This window comes from Acomys minous (assembly GCF_964271855.1).
Source record: "Acomys minous genome assembly, chromosome: 5".
Lineage (NCBI taxonomy): Eukaryota > Metazoa > Chordata > Mammalia > Rodentia > Muridae > Acomys > Acomys minous.
The window spans coordinates 81,814,968-81,830,785 of record NC_140494.1 but is presented as its reverse complement, the minus strand read 5'-3'; the positions used below and the strand labels follow the sequence as shown (position 1 = coordinate 81,830,785).

General features: G+C 37.2%; 2 protein-coding genes across 2 annotated transcripts in view; one reads left to right on the top strand and one right to left on the bottom strand.

Moving 5' to 3' along the window:
- The window catches only part of MBD3L1 (methyl-CpG binding domain protein 3 like 1), a 240,052-nt gene that overhangs the window by 185,672 nt on the left and 38,562 nt on the right, over positions 1–15,818 (bottom strand). The window lies entirely within an intron of this gene.
- MUC16 (mucin 16, cell surface associated) overlaps positions 1–15,818 on the top strand; it is a 168,871-nt gene that overhangs the window by 129,345 nt on the left and 23,708 nt on the right. The window contains exons 61-76 of the mRNA XM_084783450.1: positions 15–73; positions 203–375; positions 1,970–2,005; positions 3,796–3,861; positions 4,992–5,113; positions 5,211–5,269; positions 5,393–5,565; positions 6,658–6,693; positions 10,731–10,796; positions 11,534–11,649; positions 11,747–11,802; positions 11,934–12,106; positions 13,448–13,483; positions 14,116–14,181; positions 15,447–15,565; positions 15,649–15,707. Coding sequence (XP_084639576.1) covers positions 15–73; positions 203–375; positions 1,970–2,005; positions 3,796–3,861; positions 4,992–5,113; positions 5,211–5,269; positions 5,393–5,565; positions 6,658–6,693; positions 10,731–10,796; positions 11,534–11,649; positions 11,747–11,802; positions 11,934–12,106; positions 13,448–13,483; positions 14,116–14,181; positions 15,447–15,565; positions 15,649–15,707 — 1,415 coding nt within the window. The remainder of the gene's footprint in view (positions 1–14; positions 74–202; positions 376–1,969; positions 2,006–3,795; positions 3,862–4,991; positions 5,114–5,210; positions 5,270–5,392; positions 5,566–6,657; positions 6,694–10,730; positions 10,797–11,533; positions 11,650–11,746; positions 11,803–11,933; positions 12,107–13,447; positions 13,484–14,115; positions 14,182–15,446; positions 15,566–15,648; positions 15,708–15,818) is intronic.

Genomic DNA, 15,818 nt, shown 5'->3' with positions numbered 1-15,818 from the left:
TCCACCTTCCATAGCTTAGACCCTTGTTCCAGAATATCTCCTTCAACTCAAGCTGCAGTCTGACTTCCCTCAGGTGAGGCACTACTTTGTCACTTTCAGAAATTATTATATTTATTGTTATTCTTCTGTTATTTCCTCATTCCTTGGGATGCTCATCCATATTAGGATGTCCCCCACAGTCTTCACATATCACCATTTTCAGGCCTAAGAAGAATCAAAACTCCACTAGTGTGAATGCCATTTGCTCCTATCAGCATGATTCTGCACATCCTGGGCTACACACACAGGAGCTGTATTGGGAGCTGAGTCACCTGACCCATGGATTCACTCATCTGGGCAACTATACACTGGACAAAGATAGTCTCTATGTGAATGGTGAGCATAGTCTGAGTTTTCTATAGGATGTCCTCAGCCATTCTTAATTTGTCTACTCTTTTCAAAGTCAGTGATCTCTTGTTAGACTGGTTGCATCCATATTTCTACAGTGTTCTTTCAAGAGCTTGAGAAATACTCACAAATAGCATGGCAGGGAAGTAGATATGGCAGGTCACATGTGTGCCAAGTCAGGAAGATGATGGGTATAAATACTGGTCCTCACTTTGCTGTCTATTTCTTTTATACTTCAGGGACACTGTCCATAGGAAAGAGCTGGCAAGAATTAGGGTAGAGCTATGTACTTAATTTAAACCATTCCAATGGCCTCCTCACAGAATGCCCAGAGTTTTGTCTTCTTGGTTATTGTATGTATTTTCAGATCACAATCAGTACTCACCACCATTTACCCTGATGTTTATTCCAGTTACTCTCATGTTAACACAAAGAGAACCTAAAGCACATGTAGGTAATAGGACCTGTCCACTCTAACATACATTTATCTGGATATGAGTTCTAATGTTCCAAGTTTACATTTTTAACTTGGCCATTGGAAGAACTCATGTAGGATTTTTCTGTCTAATAACTTACACAATTTAAATTCATTGTATTGCTCACTCAGTGTCTTTGTTATGGTTTCTATTTCTGTGATAAAACACCAGTATGAAAAAGCAAGTCCAGGAGGAATGGGCTTATTCAGCTTACACTTCCATAGCCCTATTTATCACTGAAGGAAGTCAGAAGAAGAACTCAAACAGTGAAGGATCCTAGAAGCAGGAGTTCATGCAGAGGCCATGGAGAGGTGCTGCTTATTGGCCTGTTTCTATGCTTGCTTAGCCTGCTTTCTTATAGAAGCCAAGATTTCCATCCCAGAGATGGTTTCACCCACAATGGGCTAGGCTTTTCTCCATTAGCCTCTTAGAAAATGCCTTACAGCCCATATTTATTTCCATTTGGTTTTTCAAGACATGGTTTCTCTGTGTAGCCTTGGCTATTCTTGATTCACTTTGTAGACCAGGCTGGCCTCAAATTCACATCTGCCTCTGCCTCCCCCTGCAAGTGCTGGGAATCCCAGATCTTAAAGAAACTTTTTTTTCCAGTGGAGATTCCCTCCTTTCAGATAACTCTAGTCTGTGTGTCAAGTTGACCTAAGACAAGCCAGCATACTCACCATTTTCCAAATATCCATCATAATACGTAATATATTACACATTATGATTGGCACTAGATATAAATAAGTCACATATGCACTTTGTCCCAGTATGAACTGTAGTGGCACATGGAGTGTTTAGTTAAACTCTATATTATCAAAATGGAAATGCAGTACCACACATAATAACTTCTTAATATACATATGAGATGAATATAAAGAGTAGAAAAGATTATGCCAGAAGTGAATGCATATAAATATGGTGAGAATGATCCATAAAAATAAGGCATATAGACTCACTGGGTGGGTACATAATGAAGATGCAGTAGAGAAGAGTTAGGTCCAGTTGAAACACCAGGACATTCCTTCCACATTGACTATGCATTGTGCTAAGGATTGTCCATCACACTTCCTTTATATGTTTTATTGCTGTTTTTGTTTTTCTAGGTTACAATGAAATTGGTACAGAAGAACCAACCACAAGTATGTATCAGTTTATCTTGCCCTAGATCTTGGTCCATGTTTTTTTCCTCATTTTAAAAGGAAGCTTGTTCTAAACACAAGCCAGTCTCTTTGGAAGGCTAAAATCTTAATGGAAGGAAGATGCACAGTTGTTGGCGTCCTTTAGGAACTGGACCCCTAGTGCTGGATTTCTGATTTTTCTTCAGTCCTCTGAATAGGAAAAATATTGAAATTTTCTATGATGTTAGTAAGCTGAATTCATATAAAGATTTTAGTTTGTGTCATTTAAAACAAATGCTTAACAATACAGTACAGTCTTCATTGTTTTTGTTTGTTTATTTTTGTTTTTTTAAATTTTGTACATACCCACTTTTATTATTGCCCATATATACAATAAACTATGTACAGAAAGAAGAACCATGAAATAATCAGGAATTATATAAATTCATAAATTATATACATTTGTAGTGCTTTGGCTATTGGTATTTGGCAGCCTTGAAGAAAACATCTTTCCTATTTTGGTGAGTCTAAAATTCTGAATATAAATCAATATCTATCATATCTTGCCATTATCAACTTAAAACATCTACCTAGACTTAAAAACTTCTTTACCCCTAAACAACTAAGCTTAATTGTGAAACTAAACAATCTGGTCTTTTACCCCATCAGAGACTTGAGAAGGAATAAAATTAATTACCTGATTATACAGGCAGTGCAGGTTAGCAGTTTCCCAAAGAAGAAGATCACAGAGACAGTCTATTCTTTCATCTGCTAGTTACTCTTCCTCTAGAACCAAATTTTAAGCTATCTATCCTTCCATCCATCCATCTATCCATCTATTCTCTTTTACATTCTACTGTATGCATTTTTTCATTTTTTCTATCATTCCTTCTCCACTCATACTTTTAGCCATTCACTCATCTGCCCTTCGGCCACCCACTCATACATCCTTAGTTCTCCCCATTTGCTACCTTGGCCTTTATTTCTTTGATATCTCACTCTTTTACACACACACACACACACACACACACACACACACACACACACACACACCTACCCAGTCATCTATCCATTATCCCCACTACATATCTGTCATTCCACCCATATACCCAGCAACTAGACAACCACTCACTGATGTATACGTCAGTGTACTTCTATGTCTGTTATGTCATCCAAATATCTACCTACATTTTTATATATTTGTCTGTTAAACATTCATATTATTTTTTCTTTTTATGTCTGTGCATATACTTAGCCATATATACGTGCTTCCATCCATCCATCACCTATTCATTTGTCTATCCATCCACAATTCAGTCATCAGCCCTTTACTATTCTGCCCATCCACTAATATGTCAGTCCATCCACCCACCTATTCACCTATATATTCATTCATATACTTACCCTATAACTCATCTACCCATTCATGCATTCACTCCCCTCATCCATCATGTTCATTTACTTACATGTTATCTGTTCCCTCTTTTATTCATTCCATTTCTCCAGAAGCCTATTATTACTAAATTCTGGTTGACCTTTCATCTATCCATTTTTTCTTTCTACTTATCTATTTAACAGTTCCATTAGTGTCTTCCAGTTAATTTGTCTTCTTTTCTCACCCTTCATACATCCAACTACTCTCACTAGCTGAGTTAATTTCATTCACAGGCTTTTTCAATACTACCATCATCCATTTTGATTTTAACCCCTTTTATGTATCTATGAATTATTTGTTTGACATTGGACTATTGCTGCATGGGCTTCTCTGAGCACATGAGGATTTTATCCATCACTGATATCCTTTTCCACAGATCCTGAACTTGCCAGTACCATGCTGCCTTCTCCACCAATGCTTGTGCAAACAGAATCTACCACAGGTATCAGAGGACCCTGTTTCTGTCTTGATAAGACACTCTCTCCCAAACCTTCAACATTTGACTTCTATATGAAATCTAGACACATGGATATGAAGAACCTACTTCCATAGCCATCAGTACAGACACAAAGATTATTGCAGTAATTCAACCAGTAGCCCACCCTCATATAACTGCTAGGATTGCAAGATAAGCAGACCATTGCAGTACAGTGCGGAGTTTGGTGTGAGCACACATCTCACATGATATAGAGAGTAAGAGCTTTCTAGAAATATTTCAACATAATTTGAATCTCTCAGTATGAATAAGAGTGATCTAGATAAATAAGACAGGAAGGCTTCCAATGATGAAATTTCACTACCCTTGCAAAACATAATATACTGGAAGAAGTGAGAGAAATTTGTCTCCTGTGGAACATAAAGTTCATCTTCTAATGTAGCCTTTGCATTTCTAGTCCAGAGTCCACAAAAACATCATGGTAGGATTAATGAGCCACCAGAGCTAAAAGATCATAAGCAACCAGATTGGAAAGGGCCTTGAATGACAAACCAAAATGCTCAAACTGGACACTGAAACTGCACAAAAATCTATGGGTTGTAGTAGTGATGTGGTAGTCCCAATAAGATTTTCTTATTGGAAGACGCCTTTGAAGTTCATCATAGTGGTGGGCAGTGGTGGTACATGCCTTTAATCCCAGAATTTGGGAGGAAGAGGCAGGTGTTATCTCTGGGATTTCAAGGCCAGCCTGATCTACCAATCAAGTTTTGGACAGTCAGGACTCTGTTACACAGAGAAACCCTGTCTTGAAAAACAGAAATAAGCAAACAAATAACCAAATAAAGTACAGCATAGAAGAGGTCCTTTAGGCAGTATATCTTATGAGTATGGTAGGGTGATACCATGGGTAAGACAAGATACTGTCATGATGGGGAAGTACATACAATGTATACAATGTATGTTGGGAACATTCAGGAAGGTGCCTTGCTGTGTTATGGAGATGAAATACCAAGGTTGTAACTTAGGTGAGTACATTGGTAGGTGTTAAGACATAAGGAGATATGACTGATGACTATAGGATTCCAGTGTGGTTCCAGAAATACACTCTTAGGTGTATTTCTTCTCATCTCTTTCAGCTGTGGGGCACCCCTTGAAGACTGTCACAGTCAGCTTCACCATTTCCAACCTTCCATATTCAGCAGATATGAATGATAGTTCATCGGTGTTCAACTCCACTGAGACTATTCTGAAGCACCTGGTGAGACCTTCATTCCAGTAACTTCAGTTAGTGTAGATCTCATATACCCACTGTATCCAAATTTTATTTCCCTTATTCTCCTTATTTTCCTCCCCAGCTTGAACCCTTGCTCCATAATATTTCTTTCAACTCAAGTTGCAGACTGGATTCCCTCAGGTGAGTGCACTTTTTGTCCATTTCCCAGGAATCTGTCATTGTTACTCCTCTGCTTGCTCCTTCCTCCTTCTGGTTCCTATGTACATTGCAATCTTCATGAAGTCTATACTCCTCTCATTCTAGGCCAGAGAACAATGGAACAGCTACTGCTGTGGAAGCCATCTGCACCTACTACCATGACCCTGCACATCTTGGGATTGACATCCCAGGACTTTACTCAGAGGTGAGCCAACTAACCTATGGAATCACCCAGCTGGAAAACTACACACTGGACAAAGACAGTCTACACATCAATGGTGAGCATGATCCACGGTTTGCTGTGGAATGCCTCTGTGGGATCTGTTAATTTGTTTCTACATCTATCAATATTATTGATAGAACTACCTAGACCAGTTGATTCTACGTTCTTAGCAACTTGTTTCAAGAATTCAAGAAGCACATCATAATAAAGTGGCAAGGAGGTAGGAGTGTGTGGCTATATCATGTACAAAGTCAGCTGAGTTTCCTTTTTACTTCTTGTTGAATTCTGGAATATATCTCAATGTTTATAATACCAAAATTTATTTACACTTGATTTTTCCATCCTAACTAACCAGATATGTAAATTTTCTTGTAGATATATCCAGACAATTGTCAGTTTGATGATTCTAGGTCTTGTCTATTGCCAAGCCATTTTAAACATAATACCCCATGACATGGGCAAGGAGATACAATGCATCTGCATTACTCCGAATTTAACAAAAGTCACAGATCTAAAAAGGGACTTTCTTGTTCCTACACTGTGTTTTGACCAATATAAATTTTGACATGCTGCTTTTTATATCCGATCTGTTTATTTGGCACTTTCAAGGGTTTGTATGTAATTTCTATCTTCATTTTATTTTATATTTATCATTTACTATAAACCATTCATTATGTCTGATTTTTTAAAAAACAAATAACTTTCCTCAGGACCTTTTCCTAATATGAATTGCAGTGGGGACAGAGATTTTTTTCTTTTCTTATTCTTTTTAAACTTTTGTCTGTTTGTACTATATACTTCAAATAGAAATGGAATACTACCTGTAATAAATGCTCAATACATATCTTCTAGATGGATATATAGTGGTAGAATAGAAGGCAAGATGATGGTGTGTTTTAATGCAAATTATTGTGGAATTGAGTGTGAAAATCTGTTTTGTAAAAATCTACTGGAAATATGTTAGAGATATGGGAAGAAGTGATTATAGTTGAAATACTATAAAATTCTTCTCCATGATAATTTAAGTCAGTTCATATTACCTGAATAAATGTTCAATAATATATACAAGGACCAAATATATATGGATCAAAGCATGCTGTATCCTTTCTTTACTCTCCTTTCCTCTTATATGTCTTTTATCTTCTAGGTTATAGTAAACCTCATCCAGAAGGATCATCTACAAGTATGTATCAGTTTAGAACAACCTAGATCTTGGTCTATACTTTTTCCTCATTTCCAAAGGAAAATTGCCCTAAACACAAGTCAATATCTTCATAAGGGGCAAGGTCTCAAGGGATGCAAAATGCAGAGACATTGAAACTGCAGCTTTCATATTGAATTTTTGAATTTTCCAAACTCTTCTTGGTTGGATAAATATATTTGTAAAAGTATACCTTACAGAATTATGAGGTTTAGTTTAGCTAGCAATTGTGTAATTTATGTCTTCGAAAACTAAGTGTCACCATCAAGGGCTTTATTATCAAGTTGCTCGCTCTCTTTTGTTTTTTCTAATTTGTATTAGTTATTTGAGAGTTTTATACAATGAATTTGTGTCACTGTTGCACCATTGGACATGTTGTATCAGGTTAGTTATTGTTGTGCCTCACAGGGTTAAAAATTAAGTAAGATCAGTGATTCCTCCTCCACTAGCATGCATAGCACCTTCCTACACTCTGAAAACTACCAGAATGGATGAAACATCCATCTGAGTAGCAAATTTATTCCTCCATGTGCTATGACTCAAGTCTGTGGTGTGTTAAATAACCCAGTTCTAACCAATAAATTCTAGAGAGTAACCAAAAGTGTTGGCAATATCCAATAATATTTAGGAGTCCATGGAACACCATTTAGAAACAACTCCAAAAGGAAAGATCCATTCCTGGTGCTGAGCTTTTATTTGTCACCCTGTGGTGTCTAGTGGGACATTGTTACCCCATTATATAGTAACTCCATTTAAACTCTTTATATGTGTGTATGCACGTATTTATGAAGTTTCTGTAGTATTTGAGTTCCACCTGACTTTTTAGAATTCCCTTGGTGTTAGTTATTCCTCCCCTTATTCCCCTTCTACCTGGTCATCCTAACTCCTTCTCCATTTGACCCTTCCTGTTCTATTATTCACTTTCAACCCTTAATATCATCCTATCCTATCACATGAAACACAAAAATATAAAGATTCAAAGCCAACATCCACAAATAATAGACAATATGTGGCTTCAGGTTACTTTATTGAGAATGATTGTTTCTAGCTCTATCCATTTACCTGCATGCTTCTTAACTGTATCATCTTATTTAAATTTTTATGCAATATATTTTTATCATGTTTCCCATCCCCCAACTTCTCTCAGATACTTCCCACTTCCCTACTTACACAAACTCATGTTGGTCCTGTCCCTTTCCTCTCTCTTTTCTTTGTCTCCAAATTCCAAAATACAAAAATAAAAACCAAGACAAACAAAAAACCATAAGACAAATAAATTTAAAACAAGAGAAAATACAACAATAATCTCATACAAACATAAAAATCTGTAGAAAAAAGGGGTGGGAGAGCCCGTGTTGTGTTTTCCAACTATTTCTGTACTTGAGACCTGCTCTGGATGTAGTTGATATACCCAGTGACAATTCAATGGAGAAAATTAATTTTCCCATTTCTAGCAGGTGTCAATTACAAATAGCTTCTCATTAGAGATGGAACTTTGTTTCTATTTCCTTTTAGTTCTGTAATATTTTTCTGTTTTGAAGGTACACAGGTAAGATAATTGAAGATGAGTTCATGTTAATAGTCTCTTCCAGATGCAACAGGACTGATGCACATATGAACTCACAGAGACTGTGATAATTGTATTTTTTAAATCACCTTAATGATATTGCATATTGTACTGTTTCTTATAGAAGATCTACTTTCAGCATCTTAAGGAACTTACACACTTTTTTTGGGTAGTGTTTATACCTTTACTAGAAGTGAGTAATTGTTTCTCTACCCCAAATTCATGCCAGCATTTGTTTTTTGTTTTGTTTTGTTTTGTTTTTTTGATCTTAGCCATTTTGATAGGTGTAAGATGAAATCTTGAAGTTTTCATTTTTTTCCTTGATACTTAGTAATGTTCAACATTTTTTAAAAAATTTCCCCACCATTTGTATTTTATTTTGTGAGAATTCTCTATTTAGAGGATGCCATGATTGTTAATTCAGTCATTTTCTTGGTGTTTAGTTTTCTAAATTTTTATATGTTCTAGACACTAACTCTCTGTCAGATATATAGCTGGTAGAAATTTTTTTTTGCAATTCTTAGGCTACCTCTTTGCTCAAAAAATGCTATATTTTCTCTAGGTAAGGTTTTTAGATTCATAAAAACCTATTTATTAATTGTTAGTCTTTAAGACTATGCTATTCAGGTTCTGTTCTGAAAATCCTTTCTTGTACTAGTAAGTTCAAGTGTAGTCCTCTTTTTCTGCTCAGTTAGATCAGGATACGAGTGCATATATAAAGGTTGTTTAATCATTGGGAATTGGATTTTAGATGTCATTGGGCTCTCCATCATCCATCTTTCCAGCTGCTCATCCTTTCATTTTTCTAACTATTTCTCTCTCATACCACATTTCAATTGATCTATCCATCCATCGATTCATTCATCCACCCACCCATCCATCAAATCTCCTGCCCATTTTATTGTATTTCCTTTGTTTCTTTTGTCTCTGCTTCTTTTAGTCATGACTACATTCATTCACTCATAAACCATTCACCAGTAAACCCATATTACTGTTCATTTACCAGTTCATACTTTGTTCATTTTTCTTTTATCTCCTTTTTACATACATCTATGACACACCTGCCTCTATATTTATATATTCACTACGTGTATAATCATCTATCCATCTGTCAGTTACTACTGTATCTCTCAGTCTATCCAGCTGTCTCCACACCTACTTCTTATGTCTACATGCCTTCCTATCATTCATTATTTTTCTTTCCTTTCCTTATTCTGTGAATTCTCATCCAATCCATTCATGTATCTATGCATGCAGTACCTATCTACTCATCCATCCATTCATCTACCTACCCATCTATTCAATATTATCACCTACCCATCTATATATTGTTGTGGTTAATAATAAGTATGGCCTAGTAAATGTTTATTAATAGGCTAATTATTATGGTGGTGGTATTTTCTAACCCACTAACACTCAGTGAAAACACAGATACCTGATGTGCTTTTAAATAAGCCTTTATCCAGGGCAAGGCAGATATTACCTCTCTAAGCTAGCCTCCAATAACTCCCAGTCTCTATCCCATTCCATCTGCCATAGAATAATTTCTATCTGTGCTACCTCCCATCCATAATCCCAAAATACTTTCTAATGTTCTCCATCTCTTTCCATTAGGAATTTCAGAGTTCCTTCTATAGGGCTACATGGCTCGTTTCCTATATGATGACAATCCTTCCTCCATCCCATCTCTCCTCTCTCCCAAAATTCTGTCTTCAAATGCCCACGAACCTTAGCCACACCTATTCCAGTTACCTGCCCAGGTCTATCAGTATTTTTTTTGTCAAACAAGAATAAGTTTTTAGGCAGGGTTACACAGCAGTATTTGGGGTACATTAAAAGACAGCAAGCAGTAGTTAGCATCTAAATATATCAAACCAACCCAACAATATATCTACACTATAATCTGCCCATTGATCTATCCACACACATAGCAACACACACACACACACACACACACACACACACACACACACATTTACTCATCATTAAGTTAATTCCATGTAGTTGTTCTTTCTTCTATCTTTCCAGTTTCTTAGACTGGATTCTTCTTGAATGCTGTTTTGGCCATCCTTTTATATAGCTTTCCTCACATCCATCCTTTTATCTTTTCTATTTTCTGTTCTTCCAATTAATCGGTGTACTTTGCTCATTCTTTCTGTTGATCATAATCTCAATATCTTACATTAATTTTATTCATTGACTTGCTCCTTTTTTTGACTCATACAATCATTCTTCAGTTTTTTCATAATTCGCCTGTGAATGGTGTTTGTGCCTTTGACCAAAAGCTTCTCACACTATCCACAGTCTTTGTTGTATATAGAAAGGGAAAGGATTTCTGAGAAAAACTCCTCCTGAACTGAATCTCTCATGCTGAGTAAGAGCGATCACAGATCAATGAAGTATGAAATGTTCTTGTAAGTGAAGATTTCAGCGATGACAATCCTTTCCACAGCTCCTGAGCCAGCTGCCACTATCCTACCTTCTTCATCTACATCTTCGCTGCCCAAAACTACCACAGGTATCTAGCGATCTCATTGTCTATTTTTTATTTGATCCCCTGTTCCATACTTCTACTATCTAACTCCCAGATAGAGCTAGGAAACCAGGGTGTGAATATCCTAGCCTCAGGGTCATTTCATTTGCACATAGATCAGATTCAATCAGGTACTTCCTTGTGAGACAAATAGGCCACTACAATGCTTTGCATGTTTGTGGGGTTGGTAACAGGCATTGAAAATGATATGAGAAATGGGAGGCTTTCTGAGGAAAAATTTCCCTAAACTGAATCTCTCAGGAGTAGGAGTCATACCACTGTAAGAAGCATGAAGTGTTTCTGGAAGTGATGATTTCATTATGTAGGCTCAGTGGCCACCAACAACACAGTGAGTGGTGAAAATTGAGAGGGACTTTATTTCCATGAGTCATTATGTTCAACACCTAGTACAGCCTCTGTCCATCCTGCTCAGCACCTACTGGGTCATAGTGGTAAGCTCAGGGATAGATAAGTAATTGAGACTGGAAGTAATCAAAAAATTATTTGAATACTGTTGTAGTTTGTAATATGTTACTGTGATAAACATAGTCTAAGGCAATGTGAGGAAATATGGATTTATTTTAATATATACTTAAATTTCACAGTCTATACTCAAGAAAAGCCAAGTAGGACACTAAAGGAGAAGACAAGCTGATGAGAACAGATTTTACTCTGGACTCATGCAAATTCTCAGTCGTATCTCTTCTTTTCTCATAACATAGAGTATCATCTGAATATTCTCACAATCAACTTCACTATATCCAACCTTCCATATTCACCAAATATGAGTGATGGCTCAACAATTTTCATCTCAGCTGAGAGTGTCCTGAAGCCCCTGGTGAGAACCTTATCCTGGGAGCCCAGGGGATGTAAATTCCATATGACCCCTTTATCTAACACCTGGTTTGCTTTCCCTCCTCTTCCCTCCTCCACAGCTTGGACTCCTCCATAATGGCTCCTTCAACTCAAGTTGCAGATTGGATTCCCTAAGGTGAGTCCACACTCTGTCCATTTGCTATGAATGACCATTGATTATTGCTACTATTCTCATTCCCCTTCCTTCTTTCTGCTTCTGATCTACATTATGATTTTTCTAAAGTCTCTACACTCTTCTCTTTCTAGGCCTAAGAAGAATGGAACAGCCACTAGTGTGAATGCCATCTGCATCTACTATCCTGACCCTGCACATCCTGAGATGGACATCCAAGGCCTGTACTTAGAGCTGAAGAATTTGACCCATGGAATCACCCAATTGGGTAATTACTCACTGGACAAAGGAAGTCTGTATGTCAATGGTGAGTGTGCTTTGTGGTTTGCTATAGGACACCCTCAGACATCCTTTATTTTTATATACTCTCTTGTATATGTAAATTTCCTTGAACTTCAGAGGAGATAGTATAAATGTCCTCTTTATGCCTGAACAGTCAACAGTCAGTTATTCCCAACATCTTGAGTTTGCATTTTTTTCTTCCCACTATCTTTTAATACAAAGAAAAGCTTGTATGATCAAGGTTGAAGGTAGCATTGTCTATGATTATGAATATAAATACTTGCAAGGCAGTTTGCAAGGCAGTTATATCTTATGTGACATAGATCTTATGAGAGCCTCTGGTTGGAAACAAGAAAGTAATTTCCCCTATAGGGTTGATGATCTTCCCAATCATAGGTATTTTTAGGTGGCTTACTGTTCTGGGAATGAATTGTCTACACCAAAACAAACCCAAAATCCATTCTGAAATCACTTAATTACCCATAACAGTTATGCCACAATTGCACTAGTAAGCAAATCTTACTTGACCACTTGGTATTATAATACACAAGGTCCCAGCTAGATAAAAATGTTAAATTGTTTTGTTTCAGCAGCTCAGTAGCCTGATATGAGGCATACAAGTCAAAAGTGAATGGGCTTCCAGCTTAGGTCCAGATTACTCCGTGTTTTATAATCCAAAGTATTTGTTGTCTTATCTTTTTATCTATTACCTTCTTTTTAACAATAAAGACTGAAGACAGTGAAAAGAAATCCCCAACAAGTTTATTTCTAATCATCAGACTTGATAATTTAAGTTTTCATCTAGTTACTATAATTTGGAAAGTGTGGAACACATGTAAGGTTTCAATCCCTCATAAAGTATACAATTTATATGCCACATTATGTTGTCTAATAAACAGTACCAAGAATCTATGCCATACATTACGCTTGACACCAGAGGTGAATAAGTTATATTCCCAGTGAAATCTAGAGTGAGGCATAGGCTTGTTTCAGCACTGTATTCTTCAAATGGAAATGGAGTAACCACATACAGAAAGTACTAAATAAATATCAACTGAGTGAGTCAATAGAAAAGAACGGAAGATGATAGTGTGAGTGTGTACATATAAATGGAGAAGGAGGCATGGCAATAGATCTGAGAGACTCTTGTCAGGAAGATGCTCTAGTGGTGATAATGAAGTCTCGGATCTGGCTGAAGTGGCAATAATTTCTTCTTCATGGTGATATTTATGTCAGATCTAAAAACAGAAGTAAACATTAACTAAACATATACAAAGACATGCACCCAGACTTGTCCCACATGTACCCAGGCACAGTGTATGGGACTTTGTCGCTCTTTCCCTTATGTGTGCCTTTCGTGTTATAGGTTACAATGGACATGGTACAGAAGAACTTCCTGCAGGTATGTATTAATTTGGCCTATCTACGTCTTGGTCCATACATTTCTCTTCATTTCTAAAGGAAAGATCCCTATGCACAAGCCAATCTCTTGGGAGGACCAAGGCCTAGTGAAAAAAATTGCTGTCCCTGGCCTCTTCTTGGAATTTCAGCCCAATTGTTTACACTCCTGATTTTTCTTCATTCCTCTTGGTTGGTGAAAGGTGTTTATAGAAGTGTTGTCTGCAGAATAACAGGGATCACTTCAGATGAGTGCTGTAGTTTATATGTTCTAAAACCAATGTCCCCCAGTAGATGCTTTGTTATTAAGTTGAAAATTCTGAAAGGTACTTAAGTGGATTTCGAAAAAAAATCACAGCATCTTTTTAAATAGTCCATTCTATTTTTCTAGCTATTATTTTTCATTTTTCTATACATTCATCCTCAGATATTATACTTTCATCTACCTACCTACCATCCACAGATCCACTCACCTATCCTCCTATCCATTCTTGTCCCCCCTTCATCAAGGCAATCACTTTTTTCTTTATGTTGTTTGTCATCCACCTAGAAATATATTTTGTGGCTTAGAGTACCGAGGGAAGGTTCTCTCATCATATGAAGTCTCTATCTAACATGATGGCAATCTTTTCTCAGCTCCTGAATCACCCACCACTATCCCGCCTTCTCCATCAACATTTGTGCAAGCAAAACCTACAATAGGTATGTTAGGGATCTTTCTTCTATTCTAGATGATTCTCCCATTCCACACCTTTACTACCTAAATTTCACATGACACCTAGAAAAAACTAGGATGTCAGTAGCCTAGTGGCAAGGTCATCATTATAATAGCAAAGATAATTATAGCAATTCAATCAGATGATTCCCTTCATGAAACTACCGAACTCTGAGCTAATAATTACACTACAGGGAGGAATTTTAGTGGAAGAAGAGTCACATGGGATATTATAAGAAGGGAGTGACTTCTCGAGACTCATTCCACCTAAATTGAATTTCTCAAGATGAGTAGGAGTGACACAGATAAATAAGCCATGTAGTTTTGCTGGGAGTATTCCATCAGTGAAGGATTAGTGGAAGAATAGAGAAATTGGTTTACCTGAAGCAATAAAGCTTAGTGCCCACTATAGCTATTGTACGTCCAGTTCAGAACTCAGAAATGGATAAAGTAACTAATGATAAAAGGTCACTAGAATCTGGACTGAATGAGGCCTTGAATGCAAAATCAAGAAGATTCATCTTGGGTCCGGGGAGTCTGCTTGGTGGTTAAAGTGCTTACCATACAAACAGGAGAACCAGAGTTAAATCCCAACATGGTAGCCTATGTGTAATTCTAGACCTTGGAAAGACAAGAAAGCAGGTGCTCATCAAAGCTGACCAGCTAGTCTAGTCCATAATATAAGCTCTAGTTTCAATAAAAGACCCTGAATCAATGTATAAGGATGAGAGGGATCAAGAAAGGTATTTGGTGTCAATCCCACACCCCCACATTAGCACACATGCACACACACATATATATGTACATATACACGTATACTCCAGATACACATATATTCATGCATATATATACATACATATGACCATACACTTGTGTATGTGAAACAAAACTACAGAAAAAATGAATTTGATATGGGCAGTTCAAAGAAGTCACGAGTAATGCTAGAGTTTGAGCAGCCTTAGTGAGATTTTTATCGTACAATGATTCTTCTACTGGTATACATAGATAGCATCCTTTAGGCACTACATTAAGTATCTTGGGGTGTTATCATAGGCAAGGGAGGGTAATAACTAGCTGTGATGGGGAAGTAGAAAGAATATATGTATAAAAGAAAAGATAGTTGATGTTTCATGGAGATGAGATTGTGAGTAGTCATATAACAGGAAAGAAGATGACCTTATGAGTGCAGGAGGTCAGATTAATCCCTGGTAAACTATAACCCATGGTTATGTCTCTTCCTCTCTTCCTGTAGCCATAGGGCATTTGAAGACTTTCACACTCAATTTTACCATCCTCAACCTCCCATACTCAGCAGGCATGAGCAATGGCTCAGCCATGTTCAATTCCACTGAGAGGATCCTGCAGCAACTGGTGAGTTGCACATTTCGACATCTCCCAGTTTGACAAGGCCTATTCCCTCCTCCATTACTTCTTCCCTTACTTTTTCTTCCCAGATTGGACCCTTGGTCCAGAATGAATCCCTCTATTCAGATTGCAGACTGGCTTCCCTCAGGTAATTTAACTTTCTGTCCATTTCCAAGGGATGACCATTCCTTATTGTAGCTCTTTGGCTTGGTCCTCCTTCTTTGGGACATCCATCCACATTAGGGTCTCTCTCTAATGT